The following is a 27,462-nucleotide window of genomic DNA, read 5'->3' on the forward strand; positions in this document are numbered from 1 at the left end:
GAGCAGATTTGTGAGTATCCTGGTTACCTAGGATTTCAAATACACTTTTATTCCAAAAAGTTTAAAGCAATTTCTTTGATACATACTGATGGTGCAGTGTCTACAATTGGGTGGGAGCTGAAAGCTGAATGGGGCGTGGCTCTGGCCCTCCAGGAGTAGGTCACATACAAGGGGTAAAAAGAGAGTCAGGAGGCCAGGCTCCCCTCGTGCAGGCAGGCAGACCTTGGTGGAGTTAGACTTTCAGGCTCCAGCAGCTGGCTCCCTAATTGCAGTTCAGGCTGCAACTGCAACTGCTACAAGTTGTCAGTAAAGATAGGCTGATCTAAAGAAGAGCTATAAAACCAGATGGAGAAAGCACCATGCAGTAGGCTAGTTTGGGAAAAAGGAGCTTCAGTTGGAAGAATGAGAACAGATTTCAGAGAGGAACATCTGGGCGGAGAGGTTGGGAGCCCAGGGTTTTCTGGTGAAGGACTGTGCTCAGGGAAGGAGTGCCAGGGCAGGAGCAAGAGAATAAGGATTCGGTGGTAGGACAGGAAGCACAGGAGAGAGCAGCAGGAAATGAAGTTGAAGAGATAAGCTGGGATCAGATTGTGGGGTCCTCCAAGCTTGCCTACGTAAGGTCATATGTTTTGGAGAATACAATAAAAAGGTAAACCCTGTCTCTTAGGAACGGACAAGCATGCCAAACAGCTCCTCAGTGGCTTTCAACTAGTTGTTTTGAATTCAATATTCTCTCCTCTTTCAAATCTTTTCCCATAAAGTTGTAATAATTCTGAGAAGAAGCGCCTGTCTGAGCAGCTTAAATAAAGTTTTTTGTGCTAAAGTTTCCTGGACACTGCCAGTTCTGCCCTCGGTTACATGAAGGATTTGTCTTTAGCTGCTTCTTCCTGTGTCTCTTTCTGCTTGTCTCCCCCAGGTGCTCATGTTTTTCCTTCTCTTCCTAGTAAAACTTCTTCCCAACTGTATACAACTCACCAGTGTAGGACACCTTGGACATGTTTTTAAAAGATTTCCCCACATCATTCTGGGACCAGAGGAGTGTGTATTGGGGTCAGAGACCTCAGAGGTGAGACACAGCCTGGTGAGGAGCCAAGATCTGAAGCTCTGGAACCTTGGCCCCAGCACCCACCAGATGAGTGACCTTGAGGTAAAATAGAGATAATGAGCATGCCCAACTGTCTGCTGGAAGAGAGGATTAAGTAAACTAGTGTGTGTGAAATGTCAGACATGGTGCCCAGTGTACCAACATAAGAGCAGCTGGGATAGAGCATGGCAGTCCCCATCTGTGACCACAGGGACCTCCAAGATGCTGAATTGTCTAAGTACTTGGGAACCACTGAAAGCAGGAAGAGAAGGGGAGCTATTTGGGACCCAAGAGCTGAGCTTGAGCTCACTGCCTCCTAGAAAGAATGGACCTTCTGACTCCAAGTCCAAATGATCCCTATTGAGCTAAACTCCTATGCCCAGCCCTCAGGACCCTTGTGAACTCCACTGCTAGTGACTCTCGGATCCTGCATGTTGGCCAGGCTGGTCTCTACACTGACCTCCTATTCTGGAGTCAGTCAGCTTTCTGGTACCCCTCTCCATGATACCAATCTGTTCCCTTATCTCATTCCCTTTCTGGTGACCCCTTCTCAGCTTCAGGCCCAGCCTCCTTCCCTGACCATCTGGCTTGCATCCAGCCACCAATTCTGAAGCCCACAGTACCAAGAGTACTCCGTGCGGGACACCCAGTCAGAGTTTTGCCTCCCCATGTACATAATCAGTTCCTGCAGGCTGGGAGACCTAGCTTCATCCTCCTTTTTCAGCTCCCCAAACAGCTGGGGACATCCTGCACAAATAGCAGGTGTCCTATTCATGCATGTTAATTAAGCCTCAGTGCAGGACCTCACCCTTGACTCTATCAGGGGATAAGCCAGTGGTCTGGTTAAAAAACTACAGATCCTTTCTGTAAACACTGCTTCCTACCCAAAGAGGCTGAGCAGGCTGAAATCTGAACAGCAGCCCTGGCCATACATTCACATAAAGGGGCCCCTCACCCATGCGTCTCCCTTTAGTCTCCCCCAGTGCACGTTTTTCCACTTTATATGAGGCCCCAGTTCAGACCATCCCTCCATGGAGCCTTTGCTCTCTACTCCCACTAAAGCCAAGTTTGTCCATCCTGGGCTTCCCCCATTGTCACAAGTGCTCTTATAGCCTGTTCTTAATGGGAAACATAAGGCAGGACAACAGTGACAGCCTCAACTTCTGAAAAAATCCCTTGGGAACAAAACTGCTTTGCATGGGCACAATAAAAATATAATAAAATGGCAGCCTTTCCAGTTTCTGCAGTCTTGTGACAAAATACTCTGTACACATAGGATGTATGTCACACAGAGGTTCCATCTGTCCCAGCGCACCGAAGATCAACAGAGCTGACCCTCAGCAAAGGCGCCCAACTACACAGTTCACTGCTAATTCTATCTCCCTCTTCCTTTATGTTTCCCTCCTGTCCTCTCGACCTTGGAAGTGGGACTCACAACCTAGTTTGTAGGGCCTGGTGCAAAATGAAAACATAGGCTCCCTGTTCCAAAATTATTAAGAATTTCAAAATATCCTAGGACAGCAGAGCATTTCGTTTCATATGGGGCTCCTCCACTTGTCGTGCTGAGAGGCTGGACCCCTGCCCACAGGCAGAATCCAAGGCTAGTCCACTTTCTCTCCCTCCATCACCACAGGAAGAATTCCTGCTTCAAAGTGCAGCTTCAAACCATTTATTTGTATTTAAGCCTCTTATACCTATGATTTCAGGATAAAAAGCATTTGTCCCTCCTTAAAGGACCTTAAAGCATCTGCAAACAAATGAGGGTATCTGAGGTAGGAAGTGGGACAAACAGGATAGGGTGAGTGACAGAGGAACCCAGTGTCACGTAGGACTGCTCAAAACTTAAAAGTGAGCCAGCATGGTCTCTCCAGTGCACAGTGAGGTGACAGACAGTCAGAAGGGCTGTCCTAAGTTCTAACACCCTCACTGCCCTAGAGATGCTGGCTGAGAACCAAGGCCCAACTCAGCTCCTGAAGCCCTCCTGCTGTCCAGTCTGCCAGCACATCTCCCCACACCCCAAACACAGGTTAGATGCCCCACTGTGCAGAATCTCCCTCCCACTACACCCTAACTCTCCTTATTTCTGCACCAAGACCCCCTGATGCCCCCCAAAAGGCCCAGAAATGCATCTGAATGCCTGCCTTTACCTTTTTAAGTTTATTTAGGGGCACCTGGGTGTCTCAGTCAATTGGGTATCCGACTCTTGGTTTTGGCTCAGGTCGTGATCTCACAGTTGGTGAGTTTGAGCCCTGCGTTGTTGGGCTCTGTGCTGACAGCACAGAGCCTGCTTGGGATTCTCTCTCTCCCTCTCCCTCTCCCTCTCTTTTTGCCCCTTTCCCACTTGCTCCCCACCCAATGTAAACTTTAAAAAAAAGTTTACTTATTTATTTTGAGAGAGAGAAAAAGCATGCCTGCCCTACCTTTTCAACCCCAAGTCACAAAGTTGCTGACAAAGAAGCATATCACCAAAATGCATGCTGAGGAAAGAGCCCACTTCCTGTCCTCACAGCCCCAAGCACCTGGCTCTCCAAGTACCCAGGACTTGGAAATGGATTTGACTTGTCCAAAACAGCTTTAGCAAAGTGGTCACAGTGTATCCCTTACAGCTTATAGTGAGACACAAACAATGGAAGTCAAAAACTCAGCATCTTCACTCTTTGCCTTAGCTTCCCAGAAGGCACAAGGGGTTGGCTGTTGAGCACAGGAAGTTGGGATTTACTGTACAAGCAGCTACTAAGGTTTTATAGCAATTTCTATATCCCTTGATTTAAATGCATCTCAAGGTGCCCTCAAAATTTTCACTTTCTTGCAGATCACGGCTTGGCTCCACCTCACCACAAATCTGACCCTGCTCTTGCTACCACCAACCCTGCAAAAGCTGGCAGAGAGTGACAGAAGAGCCACCCATGGAGACAGTAGACACGACTGCCTCACACAGACTCACATTCTCAGAAGTTTGGATTATAAAAGAGGAATAATTTGGAAAGCTAAATTGTTTTATGGAACCATGTCAAATTTATGTTCAAAAGTTCTACTTAAAAATATGAAGTCAAAGCCAAAAGTTATGCCACTAAGACTTAAATAGGAGTCTGGATATCCTATAGTGAAGGAATAACTAAGCCACAAACAAAAAAAAAAAATTCTGTTCACTTGAGGAGATAAACATTTAGGCATCCTAAGGCACAGGATTTGATCACATTTTTCTACTTCTTTTCCCAGATAGTTATAAAAAAAAAATCCATGCTATTATGTGAGAAACCAATGCGATAATCAACGCCAACAAAATGTCTAGGGAAAGGGAGAGGAGGCACATGCTGTTCTCTCTGTGTTTTAGAGACAGAAAATAATTACATCAATATCGATCATACAGTCACCAATGTGGTATTCTCCGTCTGCAAGCTTCACAGCACCCTAGAAGGTGGCCACGGTCAGGTCAGACCTGATAAATAATCTATCTTAATTCCTTCTTTCAGAGACAAGGTTCCCAAAGGGTCAGTGTTGTGTCCTGGTCATCTCGGAGAGTGTATGTCAGAGTACCCTCCAGGGACCGTTGTTTGGCAAAGCTGAGAAGAAAAGAAGTTGAAGCAGTGCTTTGCGTGTTGCAGAAGGTTGGGACTGGGTAGGGCCTTGGAGGACATTAAGCCAAGTCTCTTCGGAGAGAGGAGGAAACCGAGTCTTAAGGGGCTTGAATATATTGGTCAAAGTCACACAGCTCCCCGTGCTCATGTCATCATGCTACCTGCCTCATAGGTAGCTTTAAGCTTTGCCTAACTGTTATCATCTGGAAGCATTCATGTGTTTTTATTATTATTTCTTTAAACACAAAGAATCCCCATTCTCGTTCCGGATTCAGCAGATCAGTTACCTTTGTTTAGAACTGAGTGTGGAAGACCTAAAATTTTCCCATTGTCTTTTACTAAATCACTCTAACTTCTGGACTACTGATACCCCAAACACAAAATCAATCTCTCTACGGTTATATTTAGAAACCCAAATAAGTTACTTCAAAGACCTATTTCACCCTTATAAGGTCTCATCACTTGTTCTAACTCATAGAAAACAGATTTCAAATCAGACCTTTTCCATTGTCTTCTTTCCCCTTGACTGTGTGTAGATCAAAGAATCAGGAACCAGGATTACAAAGGTCCTCAAATGTAATCCAGTCCAGCCACAACTCTGATCCTAGAATCATGAATTATAACCTCCTGACCAAGTGGCCATCCAGTTGGTGACCAAATTCTCACAGTAACAGGATTCCCACTTTGCTCTGGAACATCACTATTTGAAAGTTGCTCCGTATGTAGACTTTGACTCGACCTTCCTGAAGCTTCCTTGGACTAGTGGATTCTTTCAAAATACCCTATTTCCTGAGAATACAAAAGACTGCCACCACAATCTTTTGTGGTAAGAACAAAAAAAATGAAATAAATTGTACTTATGACAGTTAAATATGTATAAATGTATCTAAAGTGTGTGTCTATTCACTCATCCTAAGAAAACAGCCTACTAGACTTTCACCAAATCTGGAAGGTATGTGTGGGTTGATCTGCCTTAAAACACAGGCTGTGTGCTGCACATGTGAGCAACACTGGGTAGCTAGGATAACAGTGTCTCTAACAGAAAGTCAGCCATATCTCAAAGCCAATAAATTCAGGGGTAGGGGACCTATGTCACTGCTGACTGAGAATAACAGGCCTTGTGTATCAAGACACTATACACAGAAAAGCAGAGGTTTCAAATATGAATGTATATGAAAAATCACAAGGGCCAACATTCCAAATGGCAGGCATTAACTTATAACCAAGTTCTTTTGAAAGTGCTTTGTATGTGGGCAGCTCTTGTGGCATTCTCCAGGGCGAGTGGCAACCAGGATTTTGCTTTTTAAGGATGTTTATGACTTTCCCTGGGGGTCCACCAGTAAGATATTGTATGTGGAAACATTTCATAAAATTCAAAGCGCTATAAAATGTGCTGCTACGACATCATGATATTTTGAATTCTGAGTGCCCAGCATGTGCTTGTACTTGCTAGCTGCCAAATGTGCTAGGTATTTTTCATACCTCATATAAATGAGTAACAACAAAAACATCCTGACGACCAAAAAGCTTGATCTTGTACAAGATATCTTTACCTGGCTCTAGGTATATGAAAATGATTACCAAAATTACATGAGTTTATGGTTCACATATAAAGTGGAAAAAAATCGTAAGATGGGGAAGTGTCCAAAGAGAACAGGCATACATAGCAGTGAAAGCCATTTTGATATGACTAAACAGACTCTGTCTTGCTTGCAGGCAACAAGAGGGTCGTTATATAACCAAAGTTGGGAGTAAGGTAATAGTGGACACAGCCACACATCTGAGAAGTTGAAGTAGATTCTCTCCAGAAACAGGAGGGAGAGGTGGATGCCCTCGGAAGTTATTTCCTCTCCCAAATTATTAGTTGATTTTTGCCCCAGGAACAGTGGAAAAGTTGGCAAGAAGATACTAATGAAACTTCCAAGAAACTAGACAAGGCCAATTTCTCCTCCAAGTAGACACAATCACACACAAACTAATATTTGGCTGTTCTGTGCCCATGAAAAAAAAGCTAAGCCATTCATGTCACTAGTTTTCATGTGCTGTGACTGTACAATATAAGCTAGTGGTTAAGGATGGGGACTCTGGAATCAGACTTCCCAGGCTCAAATCCTGGCTAACTGCACAACCTTGGGCGATTTACTTAATTAATCTGAACTCAATCTTCATCCCTCCTCATAGGGTCATTAAGAAGAAAAAGTGAATTAGTAAATATAAAGTTCCCAGAACAGTGTCTGGCAAATGTTAAGTGCTATAGACCACGTGTTTGCAGTTCTCCTGTTCATGGGCCTGATACCCAGGCCAGATCTCCAGGAGAAGGGCCCAGGGAACAGATCAATTAAAACTGCCTATCATCCTCTGTTTGGGTTTCAATATTTTTTGTTTCTATTTTTCTTTCCTTCGTTCCTTCCTTCCTTCCTTCCTTCCTTCCTTCCTTCCTTCCTAATGAACACAAGAACTCCCTTCTTCTGCCAGGGAACAACGAACCTGTCCACTCAATAAACATGGCTTTCATGAGAAAGTAAGTAAAACGGCCGTCTCTGAGAAATACAAACCCACACTATGTGCCTTTGCTGTGGCTCACCCTCTGCCAGTCATTGCCAAAGCCAGACGCCCGCTTCCTGCCACGGTGACCCGCCTGGTTACCTGGACCCAGATGCCCTTCCTTCTCCTTCCCACCCCAATCCACAAACTTGCCAACCTTCTATGAAATCCGAGGCCGAGTAGGGGCGCCGACTGGGGCTGCGGTCCGCAGGGCCGTTCAGGGTCTCCACCGCCGATTCAATGGCTTCCACCAGTTCATCCCGCTTATCTTTCCTCACGGGTTTCTCTTCGGGGTGGCGGGTCAGGCCCGTCTCCAGCTGGTACACCTTCTGCAGAGTGAAGCTATCGAAAGGCACAGCGGCATACTCAGTGGCCAGCTTGACGCCGGTGTGCACCTCCGCCTTGTCCACCTGGGAGTGCAGGAAGGCCAGAAGGTCCGCCTGCGTTTTCTCTGGGGGGCCCTGCTCCAGCCCCAGGCCCACAGCCTCGCTGGGGTGATACTGAGCGTTCTTGAGCCGCTCACTCCTCTCCTGCAGCTCCTCCTTGAGCTGCGCGATCTGCCTCTTGAGACTGCTGATGTAGTTGCGATGCTGTTCCTCCCACTCCTGTAGCGCGGCCTGGTACCCCTCCTTGCCCGTGGGGCCGTTGGCCCTGGGCAGCCCCAGCTGCTCCTCGTCACCCTTTGGAGTGCAGGCCAGCATGTAGAGGACGGAGACGGCGCAGCAGAGCAGCACCAGCAAAAGCACTACCCGAGACACCCACGCAAGCAACCCCCGGCGAACCATCATCACTCAGGAATTGGCCATGCGTCCAGACCTGGAGACATTCCAGAATGCCAGGGCGCCTCAGAAGGGCTTCCCTGGACTAGACCGCAGGGAGCGTGTGTCTGGAGCCCCCAAGCTGCTTTCATCCATTTCTTTCTACAATGTGTCTGGTCCCTTGAAGTCAGCCACCGCGTGGAGCACTTTTCCTACTTCTAAAGGATGATCATCCAGGCAGGAGCAACGAGTTAGGTGAAGCCTCCAGCTTTTCACACTCATTCCCATCATAGCCTCCCAGACGTGCAGCAGACCACAAGAGGGGACCTGGGAAGAGACCAAATGACAATAACTCTTAAAAGACAGTAACGTCTTTATGCTCTCTGCGGCAATCAACATTCAATAGACTTCCCATGAGGTTTACAGAAAATGTTTATGCCAGGGGATTAAATATCGTTAAATGTTTCTAAATCAGAATACAAACATTCATTTGTAGACGAGTGCACATAAAAAACAAAAGATGCAGGAAAAAGACTGGAAGGTAATATGGCAAAATGTGAATTCCCTCTGAGTGAAAGCATTAATGGTGATTTTCCTTGCTTCTCTAGATTTTTCTGTATCTTATAAATTTCCCGCAGTAGCACATATTATTTTGATGGCTAAAAGGGGAAAAGCTAGGGGTGACTGGGTGGCTCAGTCGGTTGAGCAACCGACTTCAGCTCAGGTCATGATCTCAAGGTTAATGAGTTCCAGCCCACATTGGGCTTTTTGCTGACTGCTCAGAGACTGGAGCCTACTTCGGATTCTGTGTCTCCCCCTCTCTCTGTTCCTCCCCTGCTCACACTCCATCTCTCTCTGTCTCAAAATTAAATACAGATTACAAAATAAGAATAATAAAAAAATAAAATGATAAAAGCGAAACTTTAATGAAACTGAAATTGCAGGCAGGGCCCGCCCAGCACTGATGGAAGCAAAAGGTGAGCCTACATGCTCTCACCTGTGTGCACTCATTCTTGGCAGGGCTGAAAGCTGACAAAATGGTCTTCAAACTCCCTGATGAGGAGGTGGGGAAGAACCTGGAGCTTGAAATATGCAAATAGTAAATGTGGATGATAACATATTAAGATGGAATCTGGGACCATTGTTCCGGCGAACTCTCCAATCATGCTTGCAGACAGGGGATGATAAGTTTACCATAGAAAGGGATAAGGTTGGGAGAACAGAGACCAGAAATACCTGTCTTGTCGGGACTCAAATCCCAGGCATGTCTCTGCTCCAGCCCCTAGAAGGAATTCTGTGTCCTGACTGATCATCAAGAATACCCAGACAGATTGCAGAGCCTTCCATTTGAATACATGCTCTGCATCTCAACTCCAAGCCATTTGTAACAAACGAGAAGCCAACCTAACTTGCCTTCTCCATTTCCCCCAGGCTCCCTTCCTTCCTCCTCCACCCATTGTGGACACCCCAGAGCACACTGCTTCAATGTTCTCCCTTCCTCCTCAATCCCCTTTGCTCATCTCCCCCTACCCATCTATCTGAGCCAGAAAACAGAGAGAAATAATGGTAAGTGGAAAATAGATCAAATAAACTTTCTGTCTTAGGGAGATATTTATAAAATCTTCTCAGGTGCATCTTTTTATATAACTTATCTTAAAAGCAAGCTCCCTGAGGGTACTATGTCCTGGCCATTTTATAAAAATTTGACATTTTAAATAATTCCCACAATGACAAAATTATTCTTTACACAGTCTTCATCCAACCCAGAAAATCCAGATTCTGAGTCAATAATCATCTAATTTACTGGTGGTCTGTCCCATTTACTGACTGGAAGTAAGACTCCTGTCGATTAGCAACTTCAGGACCCCTGGGAGAAGACAGAGATGTTCCTTCTAGCATTCTCTCGATGCTGACAATATAGTAAACAATAACAGCCTCATTGACTTTATCTGATATTCACCTGCTATGTCTCATGCACAAAGAGAATTCTTCTTCTATTACACTTGTGATGTGCCTCTTACATGTACCATTATGTTACCAAAATAGTTTGTTTCTCAATTTTCCTTAAAAATTCAATTCCAATATTCCCCTTGGCCCAAGGAGTCTCTCTCCTATAATTTAGAACAATACACAGTTATTAGTGCTAAGTTTAAAGTGTATGTTTAGCCCTGGAAGCCTTTTCTGTCTGATGAAAATCTTGGGATTTGTATAATTACTATAATTCTGTGATTAAAAACATCTCAGCTTTGGTATTCAGGCACCTTGCTGTTTTTAATGAAATCTCTCAAATGAACTCATTATATCCAAGTATCAAATTACCAGTGAAGACATGTTATCACGTTATTCTACCATTTTAAAGACTTTTACTTTACATGGGTGTCATTAAAGACAAAATAAGCAAATCAAAAAACAAAAATGAGACATTCAACATTACTTATTGTGCCACGGAAGCAAAGTGGGTCATCTTTCTAACAGATTTTTTTAATGGAATAATTGCTACATTTGCATAATAAATTGAAATCATTTGCTTAACGATGCAATATATTAAAGCCATGGCTAAAGAAATTTAAAACTGTACAATAATTACTTTGTTCAGGGGCGCCTGGGTGGCGCAGTCGGTTGAGCGTCCGACTTCAGCCAGGTCACGATCTCGCGGTCCGTGAGTTCGAGCCCCGCGTCAGGCTCTGGGCTGATGGCTCGGAGCCTGGAGCCTGTTTCCGATTCTGTGTCTCCCTCTCTCTCTGCCCCTCCCCCGTTCATGCTCTGTCTCTCTCTGTCCCAAAAATAAATAAAAAATAAATTAAAAACGTTGGGAATAATTACTTTGTTCGGTTCTGTAAAGCTTTTTGAAGTCCAGCCCAGCTTTTGAATTTCACTGGTGTAAATTCCAAGGTTATTTGAAATTCCATTCTTCAAGATGTAAAAGGACAAAAAAACAGATCCTAGGAAGAAATAACTCTTGAAAAGAAATAACAAAAAGCCATAAAAATTACTGCCAAAGAAGAAGTGATGAATTTTTCCTTTTAAATGTCAGGAGCAGATATTACATGTCAGAAACAAAGTTCTACATCCTTTAACAGACAAAATGTTTTCTAACTCTTCTTGCGATCTAATCCATAATCAAAACAGTAACAACTGGTGAAACTGTAGAGGCTCAGAGTGTACACTTCCTGAAGTCAGGAGGCTTATGCCTCTTGCTTCTCCGGAGACTTCAGCATTTTCATCTGGCAGCACAGAACGTCATTCATAAGAGCACATGTTACTTTCACCAGCTCTTCCACATACAGGAAAGAACACCTCAATGAGACCAGACCAAACCGTTGAGCTAAACCTGTAGGTAAACCAGACCCAACATCGAGCTAAAAGGCACCTTGCAATGTCTCCCTATCTCTACAGGGGTGTTAGGAGAATTAAGAGTTAACATTTATCATGTGTTTACAGACCTACAGATGGAAAGCACCATGTAATTACCAAGGACTACTACAAGTTAGAGGTGACAGTGAAAATATAGCTTTATGTGATCACAGCAGCATTGTTCTACTATTTTTAAAACTTAGAAAAGGCATCCAGATTTTAGACTAGTTCAGTCTTTGGGGGTATATGGGAACAGGGAAGGAGTGGAGAGCAAGTTGGAGTGCTGTCAATAACCAATTTTAGAATATTTGGGGGAAGAGAGATGCGTATTCTTTTTTTTTTTAATTACAGAAGATCCTGTGTTCATCAGATTTCTTGCCACTGACATTTTTTAAATCTTTTTTTTAAGATTTTATTTTTTTAATCTCTACAGCCAATATGGGGCTCAACCTTACACCCCAAGATAAAGAGTCACATGCTCTACCAACTGAGCCAGTCAGGTGCCTCTCTTACCACTTACATTTTTAAATGTCTGTCTTTACTAATTGCTCTCCTCAATACTTTCCTGGCCCTGGTCAACTCCCCAAGGATGATTCTGTGATACATCTTGTCCAAAACACTGAATTTATTGACTAGAATGAAGGGACTATCCAAGCACAATGGTCTTGCTTGACCAAGACTACCAGTATTGCAATTCCTGGGCAACAAAACCACAAGAGTAAAGGCTTCTTTGTAGTCTACTGTAAAGGCGAAACAATGCTGAAGAGCAACACTTTCTAGTATCCACCCAGGTCTGAGCCCACCTAAAGCAAGGTTATTCCCCAAACTCTCAGAATGGAAGAGCATTCTCAGTGCAGACTGGTGTTCCATCATCGATGGGCCAGAATCACCCTAATAGCTTTCTCCCTGGAGTATGTAGATGGAGGATTGTTTACGGAATCTACAGCACTTTCTGAACGTTTAAGCCAGAGAGCCCGAAAGACATACCGGGCCTGTGCCAAGGCATCCAGCAATGGAGTGGGTTTCTCAGATTCTAGGTACAAGTTATCTGATGGCTCTGACATCCTGCTGGGACCAGAAAGCATCCAGGACATCACTCAAATCTCCAAATAACCCAGCAGTAGGTCAGAATCACGGTGTACTCCATCTACGATACTGCTGTTACCATACTTAAATAGTTATTAAGCACCCGCTATGTTGAATGCACTCCTATAAGATGTTACAGGAAAAGATGAACGAGGCATAAATTCCAACATCAGCAGGTTTATACTGTGCTTAAAGCTTTCTTAAATGACTACAAGCCCCAAATAGGCAAACACCATTAAAATAAATTAATGCCATGCTCCCACCTACCAAATGTATATGGAAAACAGGAGTGTTGAGAAGAATAAAATAATAAATTTTAAAATGACAAGCTTCAGTAGCGCCTGGGTGGCTCAGTCGGTTGGGCGTCCGACTTCGGCTCAGGTCATGATCTCACGGTTCGTGGGCTCGAGCCCCACATCGGGCTCTGTGCTGACAGCTCAGAGCCTGGACCCTGCTTCAGATTCTGTGTCTCCCTCTCTCTGTGACCCTCCCCCGTTCATGCTCTGTCTCTCTCTGTCTCAAAAATAAATAAACATTAAAAAAAATTTTTAAAAAAATGACAAGCTTCGAGCTTAAAATAAATGGTAGAATCAACAATATTTGTTAAGATAAGATAGCCAAGTGGCTGCGGGTTATCATTTCATCTTAGAGCAGAAGCTCTTGGAGGCTAAAACCAAGACAAGCCTAACTTTGGGCCAGAGTCCAATACTTACTCCAAATGGAGACAGTGGAAATTAGAAATTCTATGACTAGGACAGAGTGGTTATTAGGATGGGTATGTGAACTTCACTCTACAGATTCCAGTGAACACTTTGGTCATGAGAGCTGTATACTATGACAGAGAGCCTGCCAAGATGTGTCTATTAATGGCCACAAGATGCTTATAAATCACCAAGGACTCCAGAACAGGCCCCACTGATGAAATGCATTCAGGGTCAGCAGAGGCAGAAAGGACAGTGGTTTCATGGTGAGACCAGGTCAGGCAGCACTATACACTACAATGACAGACCTTGTGAGTGATAAAGGAAACTATTCAAGGAGTGGCAATAAATTCTACAAGACATCCCCACCCTGTGTGCAGGCACAGCCAAAAGGGTTGATGGGGGAAAAAACAAGCAGTGTCTACTGGGCCAGGAAGTGGTAGACCAAAGCCCCAGTGCTGCCGTGTGAGTCTCTTCCACTCTGGGACAGACAATCAGCTCTTTCACGGCAAGGGCATAAGCTAACCTTCGGTCAAAGGATTAGCCGTACTAATAGAACACAAATTGAGGTTATATCTCTTGGATAAACATACCATCCTGGACATGTGTGGAAAAGGCATCAAGTACAGATTCTTATTCAGAGAGCTTCCAAATGCTCTAAAAAATGTGTATATGATATAAATGTATCTAACACTGTAAGCTTTACTCAAACACATGGCTTCTTGGTAATTTCTTCCACTTCAGGCTAACTCTTCTGTGCAGGGCATGGTGGCCAGCTTCCAGTGTGACCCTCAACATTGTCTTCCTCTGGATTTTCATAGCTCTGTTTTTGCCTCCTACATCATACTGTGGATTTGATATGAGTGACCGATAACATATGGCAGAAGTAGAGCACAATTCTGCAAAATTCAACAGAAAACAGATAAAAGCCGTTAAGAGAGCTGAAAAACCCTAAAGCTCACAGCACCTCCTCCCAGTCCATTCTGTTTACAGACTTTTCTAAGTTTGTTCCATCTGCCTTCTCTTAAAGGAAATGAGGATATACAACTCCTGCAACTGTTTCGTTGAGTCCACAATCATCTGCCTCTTGCGCACAGTTAGTTTAGGGTTGAGGTACTTGCAAAGAAGTTAAAATGGCCTGAAAATGAGCATAAGGGCTCAGAATCTCCCTAAACCACATCTACCTGGAAGTGTTAGAGCAAGATTTCTCAGGGGTCAGAGCTTTCTGGAATGCAGGTTACTTTTTTCCATGGGTCTTTAGTCAGCACCTATTCTAGTGCCAAATGCCGAGGATAACCTCAGCTATGTTCCTGATAGTGAACCTACACCCGAAGCAAGGAGAGAAGCAGGCCGGTATCACTGTCCAAGAATGAAGAGGTGCTGAAGCCGAATCCCAGAATGGGAACAGGGCTTCCACGCCAAGTTGACAATCAAACACCCAGAGTGATCTGTCGAACTGGCCATGAAGAATCTGAAGCATTTCTCCCTGACACCGGCTACCTGGCCTGGGCCTGGGACTATGCCTTCACACAAAAAGGAGTATACATGGACTGTGGCCTCGGTCATGCTGGCAGCTTTGCTGCTCTCTTCCTCTGATCTTGGCACTCAAGATCAGCAGTCTCCAAATTTATCAAACGTAATACCACATTCCAGGCAATAAGTAACTTTTGACATATATGTAAGTATGGAAAATTACTCATTTAGAAGTTACATACAAGTTTTACAGTATTGTTGTATTATATACTCCCAAAACAGTACTCTTAAAATAATGAAATATAAAATTTTTTGTTTTCTCACCTTGATGACCCTTCCTGGGCACCTGCAGGGACCTTGCTCCTGATTGTGCTTCATTTCCATGGGCTCCAGTCAACAGAGAATTCCAGAGCCCAGGGAAGCCTTGCTGTTCCCTTCTTAGAGGGACTGTCCTGCCTCTGGACCACACCGACTCCATCCCAGGGTCCCCAATACCTGCCTCCAGACCACATGCCCAGACCACTGCCAGGTCTCTGCCAGGAACACACTTCCTTCTCTTCCCAGAGAACTTAGACTTCGCCTTCAAGATGACCCTTGAGGGTCTGTTCTGTGAGGTCTTCCCTATAATCTGGCTCTGAGAACACATTCTCCAGCAACCAGCACAGAGGGGCCAAAGGAATGGGGATGATTACTTATCAGTTGAAAACTTCTCAGTTGAGAGTACCCTCCCACCCTCTCAACTCCACATTGGTCTCCTAAAAGAATCATCCTGATTCCTTTTTCCCTACTTTGAAGCACAAAAAATGAAATGTGGTAAAAGAAATTGGGATCTGCTAGTCGGAAAAAGAAGGCACAGAAGTTAATCACAACTGCACATGCCAACAACTCAGGAAACAGGTCTAAGTCTCTTGTTTTGATTTCGGTTTATAATTTGCTGGCGATGCTTCGAAGAGAAGAACTGATAGAGAGGGGCTTCCTGAATATGCACAGATTTACCATTCTCCCTGCCCCTTGCCCCCCCTTGTTACCTCCAACCTTGTTTCAAGGAGAGTATCAGGGGCTCAATCAGCATAGGGGGCAGCCATGGAGCCTGCAGAGTGAGAAGAGAGAAGGGCCCTAGCACAAGAAGGCTATCCTCAAGGGACTCAGAGTAAGCCTAAAGAGAACCTTTTCCCAGCAGGAAGGAGTCTCAAGCATATATGCAGGGCTGAGTCAGCTGCCAAGATGCCGCAGAGAGAGACCTGCCTCGTCTCCCTCTCCGGCTCAGTCCCACAGGGCTCTCCGCGGCTGGGGGAGCCGCCCTGCACCCTGAAACCAGGCCTTCAATACCCTTCATTGCTCATAATTACAACCACTTACTGAGCATTTACTTTGGGCCAGACATCACACTAAGCACTTTATAAACATTATCTCATTTAATCCTCAAAATAATCTTACGAGCTAAATCGTATTATCCCCCATTAAAGATAAGGAAACTGAGACTTAGAGTAGTGAAGCAATTTTCCCAGAGTACACAGCTGGCAAGTGGCCCAGTCTGGTTTCAAATCCAGCTTGGTCTGGTGCCAAAACCCTGCTCTTACCCACTAGGCTATCCTGCTCATCACCTTTAATAATCCTGAACTGCTTGCTGAGGCCCGTTCCTCATTCTGCACCCAGCATATCCAATTTTTCTTGCTTCTTAACTCATAATGAGCCTTATTTACGAGCTTGTCCAGCCCCTCAGATGTGCCATTAAGCACTGTTTCTATATAATTTTTGTACCTCCCCATTTAGCTGTGGTTTGCACTTCCACATCCCTTACCAGCTATGCAAACTCACACTATCACTAGAAATAATGCCAGTCCCAGCCATGCCCAGCATGAGCCTTGCTCTGGCCCCACAGTTGGGGCTGGGAAAAAATACCTCTGCAACACTCCAGTGCTTCCAAACAAATGCCAGGAACTTATAGCTACATATCAGGTTTAAGACAGCTCAACTAAAAAGCACTCTAGCAAGCAGAATTTTTAATCAACTGAAAGATGTTCTTCTTTGAAAGGAGTAAAAGAGACCATCTCTCGGTCAGTCAAGATGCTGGTGCTGGCTGGCAACACTATGGAATTCTTTCCTGCCAAACACTGATTTCTCACTTCTGTCCTCCCAAGCATGGCACAAGGAGATGCCCATGCAATGGCCATGCACCATGTGCCAACTAATAACCTCACGTGCAGGCCAAAGTCAGCCCTGGCATCAGTGGAGACTCAGGGAAACGCACCTCCTAGGGAGACCATGTCCCAAGGTCACACAGCACAGCTTCCAGGGAAATGCACGCTGTTAATTAACAAGGAGGGGAATAATTAAAAGTGAGCAATGCTGGAAGCCAAGTACCTTCTAGCTAAGTAATAAGCATAGGGCCCTAAGCAGATGCCAGGCACAGTTGATGAGTGGTAAATATCAGTTCCGAGGTAAGGTCAGAGGTGTGAATCACATCACGCCATGCCATGAAGGCTGAGGTGGCTGCAGGGTGGGATGGGCCCCACTTTAGTATTTATAGTGAGGGCAGCACAAAGAAGGAAACTGGAGTTCTCTCCTTCCTGATAACATGATCCATGCACCTTATTAGCAGAGAGGAGAAGAAAGATGAGAAATAAGGTTTGCTAAATGTCTCTACCACGTACCACCTAACTGGCTTTAAAACATTTTTAGACACACAGCTCCCAGAGCAAGCTAAAAGTGCTCACCTGGGTCAGAGGCAGGGAACTGGTGTCCTTTCAGGCAGCCCTGGGAGGGGAGGGGGGGCGCCACTGAGGGCCACTGGAGAATCACTAGGCATCCTGCATTACCTGCTGTCTCACCTAAACCACATGTGAATCATCGATGCCTGTTCTCTAGATGACGAAACTGGGATTCGGGGAGACCGGTTACTTTCCCACATTAGGTAGCGAGCCCCACATCCCCAAACACCACCAGTCACCTACTTCAATCAGCCTGACATTGCAGGGTGTAGACAGAGCTATACAACATGTAGAATTAGATAAAACCAGCAAAGGGAGGCAATGCCCACAAGCAGGGCCACAGAGAAAGAGCAGGAAAGCTGAGAACACGTGCAGCAGGGGAAGCCCTAGAAAAGGACAAAACAGGCCTCTAAAGAGAGGTGGACCATAGATACCAGTCTCTCAATGTGCAAAATGGCACTGTGACCTGAAGGCAAGAGTTGGGGGACATACCCAGCACTGTCTCCCCTCTCCATCCTGGGCTCCTTAGTGGGGGGACTCCCTGCTTTAGTGAAAATAGCTATGACCCAGGTGCTGGCCAAAGCCTGTTTTTCTCTGGCATATGTAGCCTTCTCATGGCTAGTGCGTGCTGCCTTCTAGGGGAGGGAGGATCATTCTTCCCCCCACCCCCAGTCCTGGGCACCAGTCAGCCCATGCCGTGTGTGGCTCTGGTCTACTTCACGTCTCATGAAACAGGGGCATGCGTGCTGCTGGCTCTCCATCTGGCATCCGAAGGCCTGAAGGAAAAACCATTGGAAACACCCTGAATCAAAAGAACACCCTGACAGCTGTTCTCATGAATCAAAACATGAGTCTCATGTTCTGCTGGCATGTTTGGGGTAAGAAGGGTTAAGAAGAAAACTGCTACTTTTAGGCTGGATGAGATAAACAGCCTACCACCTTTCGGTTCTCCTCTTCCCTCCCCACCTGTAAGGGAGAGAGCAGCACACAAATGAGGGGCTTGCTTTTAGAAAGTGGTTATTACATAACAAGACTGGAGAAAGCACGGATTGTGCAGAATTATTTTAGAAACCCCACGAAGCTAGATCAGCAAAGCCTTCTCTCTTTGTGCCTTCCATCTCATCTGGAAATAGAACCAATAATAGAGAAAAAATTAACAGGAGGATGTCCAACATTACACAAATACAAGATGTACTTTTCACAAAAATAAAACCTTGTGCTGATGGCAGGTAGTTTTTTAAGATTCTGTCCCACCCTACCACGTCTATGAGCGCCTCTTCTAGCCTTCCCTACCCCTTCTTCTAGCTGCCCACTCCCAACAGCCAGTGCTAAGCCTGTCCCTGCTAGGGGGTTAACTGATTATTAAGATATTATTACCTAAAATCATTTCAAGACATTGCTCCGATCAAGAAAGTTACCTGTGACAGACACTGTCATATTTATACATAAACTAGATGGCACAGAGTACTTTCTTAGTCCAAGTTTGTCTTCCAGTTTAACACTATGTAGCATTCTACTAACATGTTCTCTGTAGTACTCTTAAAATATTCCATGCTCTTTCTGTAAACTATTGCCTATCTAGGACTCCACTCTAAATGCATCTTCCTCCAACTTCTCTGATGTCTCCTATGAGGCAGTTTCCATTAACAGCATACCCATTTTGCAGACATTGGGGCAGAAGTTAGTCATTTGCCCAAGTCACCTGGCCTGAAATGGCAGAACTGGGTTTCCAATCCAGGCAGTATGTCTCTGTTGTCTCTACTCTTGATCGCTATGCTACAAGGCTTCTCTATAGTTTGCTACATGCTCAACAGAGGAGTGTTCAAGGTAACAGGGAAGAGCAGAGAGAAGGCTGATGTAGGACCACACCGTTCACAGTGCTGGATGGGAAGGAGGCAGGAGAGGAGCTGGGACAGGTTTTATAACAAGGAGCCCCATGTAGAAGACAGCTCTCACCAGAATATGACCATGCTGACAGGCTGATCTCACACTCCTGGCTTCCAGAACTGTGACAAATCAATGCTTGTTACTTAAGCCACCAGTCTATAACACGAAATTTTATAAAAGCAGCCCTCACAGTCTATAACCAGCTCTTGTATCATAACAGGGGATTTAAACTTTATTCTATAGGTGATGGTTAGACAGCCATGTAAGTGTTTAGATAAGACAGTCACATGATCAGAACTGAATTTTAGCAAATGGGCAGATGAGATGGGCTGGAGAGGGAAGACTGGCATTAGAGAAGCCAGGTAGGAGCCATTCCACCACTACAGTTTCTAAGGGATGTGGAAGCAGCAGCACTAAATATGGGGGAGGGCAGATTCAAGAAGTATCTCTGGGTACCACCTCCAGGACTTGGACACCAATCAGATGAGGGGGGAGAAAGTGTCCATCGAGAACAAGGCCGAGGGTTTAGCTTGTGCGACTTGGAGGCTGGAGCTACCACTGCAAAAGCCAACACACTCAAGAGAAGATTTAGCAGAAAGATGAGTTTGGTTTTGAACATGCAGATATAGCCATGGAATGACAGGTAGAGGGGGAGGCCTTCCGAAGGAGGTCCCCGCCTGCATTCTTCGAATTGTCTGCACAGGCAAGTGCCTGCTATGCCAATTCCTGTGCCTTGATAAGACTTCACATTTATGTTTGTTTTGACCCTCTGAAGCACTATCTCATCCCCTTTTACCCTATTGGTACAGCTCAGTGGTTGAGAGGACAGGTTCTAGGGTGCAGACTATTGAGTCCTACAGTTATTTGGCTTCTCCCAGCCTTTATTTCCCAAACACAGGAGCACAGAGAGGTCCGCGGTCCTTCTGAGAGTAAATGAGATAGTGCATGTGAAGTGCTCGGCATAGAGCCTGGCATGAAGCTAACATGAAATCAGTGTGAGCCAAAATAAGGCCGAAGCCATAGATATAAGCCTGACACTGACATTGTTTCACTGATGAGAAAAATTAACCAAGGAGGAATAGCCTATTTTATACACATTTACTGCACTGGCATAAAGCAGTCAGAAAGAACTAGGACCCAGGGTGCCAGACTCCTGGTCTCTTTCCTCTGAACTATACTTCCAAAGTTTCAAATCAAAGTAATTCTCTCACATCCTTACTATCCCCCCAAAGCCCAGTTTGTTTGTTTGTTTGTGTGTTTCTTTGGAGAGAGAGAGGGAGGGAGGGAGGAAGGAAGGAAGAAAGGAAGGGAGGGAGGGAGAAAGGAAAAGAAAGGGAAGGGAAGGGAAGGGAAATCTGTAATGAATCTGAAAAGTTCTCCCCAAACTCCCATTTATACTAAATAGTACAGATCTCACCAGGTTATTAGGAGAGTTTTAAAAGGCAATTGCATTGCAAGGCTTAGGTCAGTGTCCAGGCACACTGGAAGGACACAGGAGTGGCTTTCTTTAGCTTCTTCAACATCGTTTGGGCCTCAGGATAACATATTTCAGGGCTGTGGACATGAGATCGCAAGCCACAAAGTTTTCTGACCAGAGGACTGACCACACGGACCTAACTTGACTATCAGACCTGCCAAGTCACTATTACAAGGATGGCAGGGTACTGTTTGGGAGAAATCTCAGAACTTCCTAGGATACTTTTGAAAAGCAATTTTCCAGTAGCTCCAAATGATATGAATCAATATGCTAGTGTTCTGATTTCACCTGCTGGTAGTAGAGATATTCCTGGGGTTCAAAAGAAAACTTCAAATAACAATAAAAGCTGCTTCCAAAATAAGGCCTCAAAATGTCTCTGGTAAGAAGAGTTCCCTGATTCCTTCCTTTGACTATACATCATTACCATAACAGCTCTCAGTTCAAAGCTGCCCAAGACGGGCATTGAATGCTTCTTCCTGAAAGATAAATTGGAATATTATCCTTCTGATGATGTACGTGAGTCTGCAACAATTGCTACGGTTCCTACACCTGCACTACATAATGTCAAAGGAGCAAAACAAACAAGAGTTTCGTCCTAGGCTACAGCGACCCCCATCCCAGCAGGTGCCTGTGGCAGATGAGCAGCTGTTCCGAAACCACCATGTGTTTGGTCTGCACCCACCGGGCTTTACAGGAAAGGCACATGGGACTCTCGTAAGCAGCATATGCCCCATAACATCATGAACACAGAAAATAATTTTTTCTGAAATTCTGCAGTAATGTTCCAATTAAGATCAATTTTATCTACCCGTTCATCAAATGTGTATTGAATGTCTACTATGTGAAAGGGGCATGTAGACTCTGGTAAAGGATAAGGAAGAGGGTCAATTGTCCTCACAAGGGTAACGGTCCCCTGGGAGGGACAAGTATAAAAATAACTGAGATACTAGGGGACTGTGATCGATCATTAGTAACGCAAACAAAGTGCTGCTCTGGCTCAGAGCAGAGAAGGACTGTTTTGGTAGGAAGGGCCAGAGAACTTTAAGATGAACTTTTCAAGGTGAATATTATTTATTAGATAGAAAGGCGGACATTTGGGAGAATCCCAAATGATTATGGATATGAAATAGCAGATCTAATGAAGGGTTTTCTAGTCCCACCCTAATCCCACTACTAACGATGCACCTTGTCTTAATTTCAAAAAGGGAAAAATTTAGAACTCTAAATATTCACCATTTTATTGATGTTATTTAATATTTTTCTAAAATTTTTTTGATCTGATCGTGTTTCTTAGTGTTCAAATCCTTTTTCAGATGCCCCCAGGCAAGGTGAAAATAAATGCAGTAGAGCCTGCCACAGGCCTTATTTATTTTTTATATAGCTCCTTCTGTGTAGAAAGAAGACTTGGAATTCTTTTCTTGGCACCAAGCTAATGGGTCTCAAGATTGATATAAATGCAATTATTCTGTGGAGTAGTGAGTCTAAGGAGGGTTCAGCTTTTAATGAACATCACTTTATCTCTATTAAAAGCCTATAATGAGTTTAGATTTTTCAGGACTTTCCTCAGCTGCAGTGGGCTAACACTGTTGCTTGCCAACGCCTGGCAGATGTTTATCTCTAACTTTCTGGCTCAGTGATATGACTGGCATAAGCGAAATCACAATAAAATGAAGGGTACCTTTGTCACACATTCTACTGTTTAAGAATCAGACAAAAGCAGCCGAAAAGACCACAAGGAGACCATCTCCACTGCAGACACTTGTGAAGCAGCACGCCCACTCTCAGAAGTGACCTCAGAAAACTACAAACAGTGCCAAACACAAACCGGCCACATTTTCAGACCCCATTCTGAAAGGAAGCACCCCCTCGGTATGGAAACTGTGTTCTTTGTCCAATTAATTTGTCAGGCCCAAGTCTTCTTCCAGGGCACGCAATCCTAGTTGCAAAGGTAATGAAATATAAGTCAATTTTTTTTTAAACAAATGTGAAACTGCTTTGCAGAGTACAAATGAAAATACTCACAATGGGTGGTTATCATTACCGCTTTCATCTTCATTATGACTGGCTCTAAGAACTTGCAGACATTTCAAATATTGCTCGAGAAAACCAAATTAGGAGGCGATAATCAGAAAAAACAAATCCTTGTTTACATAGGAATTGCAATTCAATCAAGTCTGTTTTCAGATCATTGGCACGTGCCTCTCTCTCCCAGCGATTTGCTCCTCCTGCCCCTTCCCCTCAGCAGTGCCATCCTACATACGGCACCCATCCCTTAACCTGGTGCTGGTGTTCTGAGGGGCCTTCCTCGCAGATCCCTGCCCAGACAACCACACTCAGCACTCTCTCCCCTCAGAGAGAGGAGGGACAGCTGGCAGAGACTGCTCAGCATGCAGGCTGGCTCTAAAAGATGAGCTGAGACCACCATAAGCCTGGATCAGAAAGTTGTAGTAAGAGACTGAAAAGGAAGTTGCCAACTGAGAGCAGGGCAGTTAGCCCTGACAGTGTAGCTGAGTCACAGGAATACTCAAAGCCAAAGGTCTACAACCTGAGCACCTTGTGAGCATCAGTGGGGTGAGACCAGAGGCATCACCTCTCTGCTGCCAGCAGGGCCCACTAAAGCCACTGTGGTCCACTCCCCACCTCCCACCCACCTGTCCCCTGAAATACCAGGGCTCTAGCGAAAGGACATGGGACTGAGAGACAGGAGCCCCATTTCTATCCCAGATGCTTGCATTCCCTTCACTGGGAGGGTGGGGTAGCCATTTTGCAAAGGCCCTTAACTTTAAAATCATAGATAAATTTATGATTTACAGATAAAAACTACAGACAAAATGAAAATGCTTACTTGGCTGATAATGATATTACTTAAACTATTAGGAGTCACAACCTGTGACACAGTTAGTCAGAAATGAAAGTAAACCATTGCTGAAAATGCCACGTAATTTAATAGGAAAATGTTGTGTACTTTAGAAACTTCAATCTAAATAACTACTTTACTGAAATGCATCTCGAGTACACTAAAATATAACCAGATTTGAAAATACTTGGCTTACTCTTTTCAATACTAAAATTACCAAACCTCTGTTCAATCCAGGACCGGAAAAAATATTAAACAAAGTCTTTAGACAATAAGGAGCTTAACAAATATTTACTGAATATTCATTAAGTACCAAGTCTAATTCAAGGTATTAGATATCTATCTCTATCTACCAATATAGATAGACATCTACCCATGTCTATCAATATAGATATATATCTAACCATATACCTATAGATACATAGACATAAGATCAAAGTACAGATACTTAGATATAGATGTAGCTCAAGATATAAAGATAAATAAAGTAGAGTTCCTGACCTCAAGGAGTTTAAGATATTGTGAAGGAAACAGACACATGAACAGATAAATCAATGAACAAATTAACTGCTATGATAGAGGAACAAAAGGTAAGAAGAGATCAACATAGAGCAGGAGCATTCAATCCAGCCTAGAAGGTTCCAAAAAGGCTTTCTGTAGGAGATGACACGTGAGGTAGGCCTTGAAGGAAGAGTATAGCAACGAAGAAAAAGAGTGGAAGAGTATTCTTAGCAGAAATAACCGAATGGCAGAGCTTAAAGGCATGAAGCAACATGGCGCATGTAGAATGTGCAGGTGGATGGTGGTGGCTGGAATGTGGGGTAAAGCTGTAGGATCAGGTTGTGGGAACCTGGGATGCTGAATTTAGGGAGGAGATTATGAATTTGGCCTGGGTCATGTTAAGTTGAAGTGCTCTGAAACATACAGGTGGAGATGGGGAATAAGCTTATCAGAGAGGAAGTCTAGCCTGGAGATACAGATTAGGGTCATCAATATAAAATGGTCATCAAAACCTGAGAGTGGATGAGACAACTTAGGGAAACTATAGAGGGAGAAGCACATCTGGTTCAGAATCTGTAGAAACTCCAACTCTGAATGGCCAAGAAAGGGAAATGAACTTGTGAAAGAAGACCGAGAAGGAACTTCCAGAGCCTAGAGTTCACTGTACTGTCATGAACTTGGAGACAAAGGCCTTGAGTGGGTCGGCCTAAGCATTTCCAGTACAATCCATGATTGAGCAGGGAAGTCTGTCTATCCCTGGTCCAATATTAAGAAGCTCATTTTCACCACATTCTCAAACTACATTCCCCAAACTAACCTTATAATCTGGTACTTATAATCAAGCTGGTCTCCATCTGCCTGACTATCGTTTCTCAACTTGTTCAGAACTGAGAAAGGAAAATAAAAACAAGAAAATAAAAGAAAGAAAGCAATTCCTGATGTTCAGAAGCTGCCCCAACACTCTTATCAAGGCCACATATTCTCCTATTAGACATAAACCATCTCAAAGAATATCAGTCTCAGACAAGGTTATTCTGAGACCATGATAAAAGAAACAAAATAAGTCTACTTCATCATTTTGTCTAATCACAGACAAAAACAAAGTCAACGTGTCACCCACAAAATATCAAACACCTCTTTCTCAGCCAAAATGACTGACAGCTACTTAATGTAATGTAACTTACCAGTTACATTATCCTTATTCTAGCCCCCCATATAGGTGAGATTTATTGAGATACCTAATCAGAGAATTACCCTTGCTCTCTGACAGCATCTACCCTGGAGAAAATGTCCCCTTCTTCAGACTCTCTTGTAAATCATCCAACTAAAACCCAAATCCATATAATAGGTTCTCTCTACCTTTTACTGAGATACCCCATGATTCTCCACAGTGTGTGTTCTCACCTGCTGTGATGAACAATAAGCCCAGCATATCCAAATACTGCATTCCTAATGGTCTTTGGCTGGAGGATACTGATAGAACTCAGACCTTCTAAGACCCCACAAACACCAAGATCAGCAGAGTAGTTACCTTGTAGGAGTGGAGAAGTTGAATGTGACTGGGGAGAGGAACAAAGCCTTTGGAAGCTCTGTAAGGAAATAAGTGTCAGTGTTGCTAGGATTTTATTTCTTAAACTGGGTGGTGAGTCTATGGAGTTGTCACACTCTTAATAAAATGTTTAAGTCTGAAAATTTTAACAATATACTTTTAAAAAGAAGGATACAAGATGAACCATGTCAGATACTGCTAAGAAATCCAGTAAGCCGAGACCTGAAAGCATACCACTGGGCCGAACCACATGGAGATCACAGGTAACTCTGTGGAAAACTCGTTTAGTGGACTGATGGGTATGAATGACATAGTGGTGTGGATTCAACAGTAGGAAGGAATTTGAGACAATGAGTACAGAAAACTTTTTCAAGAAGTTCAGTTGCACAGGAGAAGAGTGAGAAGGCAAGTAACAGCCAGAAAGGTGTGTGACGGGGGAGAAGCCCATGACATCCACCTGAGTGACAACACCGCCAGGCCTCAGCTCAAGGCAGGTGGCAAGTGGGCAGGAGCTGAACCTTGAAGAGGAAACCGCTTCCTTCTGCTTCATTTGACTTTAGGATTTGAGCCCCGAATAACACTTAATTGACTATCATCACAAACTGACCTTCCCCAGTACTGACTATAAGTATCAAGAATAGGAGTGAATGAAAAGATGATAAGGGAAAATGGTGTCAATGCACTAAACCCCCAAATGTATATGCATAATTTCATAATATCTGTAATTCTTTGCTTTACTAACACAGGTAAGTCATAGACTTTGCATTTATTTGTTCAGTCTCTACACTTATAAATTATAATGGCAATATATAAAATTTACCATAATTCAGATGCTAAACTGCTTCCAAAAAATTGTGGAACCAATGGTGAGGCTGAAAAGGGCAATCATCCACAAAGTTTGCAAGACTATACATCTCACCTCAAAGATATTCTGAGAAAGGCATTGGGGAAAATAAGAGTCACACAAAATGAGTGAGAAGAGCAGTTTTGTTCACAAACATTGCACTGCAATCTAGCATCTGTAAAGCTACTGCTTCCAGCACAGCTGGACTGAGGCTGAGCCCTACTCTCTTGTACTTCATGTAACTGAGGACAGCTGGGCTCAAGTTCAAGCCTGGAACTTTAGCTATGTTCTGGGTTCGAAGAACCCAAACCAGTGGTTACTTGGTAAAGCTGCCACTTCCTACTAAATGAAACGAAAAACCTTAGACTAATTCCATAAAGCCAGAAACCTGTCACAGACAAGGTTATTTTCTAAATCCTCATGACATGCTACTGAGGGATCAGATATGTATCGTCTTTATTTTAGAGATGAAAAACTTAAATCCCCAAAGCACAAGCTTTCTAGATGAATATAAAGTAATTACTTAATCAGCCTGCCAGAACATTCATTCATATCTACACACAATTAAGAAAGGAAATGGATGTCAAATGCAATAGATATTAATTTTTCCAGGCTGATCAGACATATACTGGATTAGTGAAGAAACTCCAGAAAGCACTGTTCAGCCCTAACCAGGTAATACAGCTTTGAGTGGATCACTTCATTTATTTAACTCTTCTTATTTGGGAAAATTCTAGGGATGGACTAGATCATTTCTGACATCTCTCTGGACAAAAGTCATGGTTCAGTGGTATCTCCACATACCCTTCCACCACCGCATACCAACTAAGTAACCCTGGCAAATCACGGACCTTCTCTAAGTTTCTCAAGTATGAAATGGTGGTAAAAGCTTACTCACCTCCAGGCAACTGGCCTGAACACCTCACCTCTTCAAAGTGTAGCCAAGGTGAAATTTTATGTCAACTATGACGTGACTTCTTCAGAAGAAAAGAACTTTATTTTCTATAACTGAATTTAACTTTGCTTTCATGCCCCAAGTCTACATGGAGCAAACTGCC

General features: G+C 44.0%; 1 protein-coding gene across 13 annotated transcripts in view; it reads right to left on the minus strand.

Annotated features, from left to right (window-relative positions):
* Positions 1–27,462, minus strand: part of CSGALNACT1 (chondroitin sulfate N-acetylgalactosaminyltransferase 1) — a 347,129-nt gene that overhangs the window by 84,428 nt on the left and 235,239 nt on the right. For 10 of the 13 annotated variants that reach the window (XM_053900992.1, XM_053900996.1, XM_053900994.1 and 7 more), the window contains one exon: positions 7,364–8,291. In XM_053900992.1, the coding sequence (XP_053756967.1) occupies positions 7,364–7,994 (631 nt within the window). In that variant the 5' untranslated portion in view covers positions 7,995–8,291. Of the gene's footprint in view, positions 1–7,363; positions 8,292–10,787; positions 10,923–27,462 lie in introns of all 13 variants that reach the window. The other 3 variants (XM_053901002.1, XM_053901003.1, XM_053901001.1) reach the window with 1 other exon arrangement.

This window comes from Panthera pardus, unplaced genomic scaffold, assembly GCF_024362965.1.
Source record: "Panthera pardus isolate Hobbes unplaced genomic scaffold, ASM2436296v1 HiC_scaffold_13, whole genome shotgun sequence".
In the NCBI taxonomy this organism is placed as follows: Eukaryota; Metazoa; Chordata; class Mammalia; order Carnivora; family Felidae; genus Panthera; species Panthera pardus.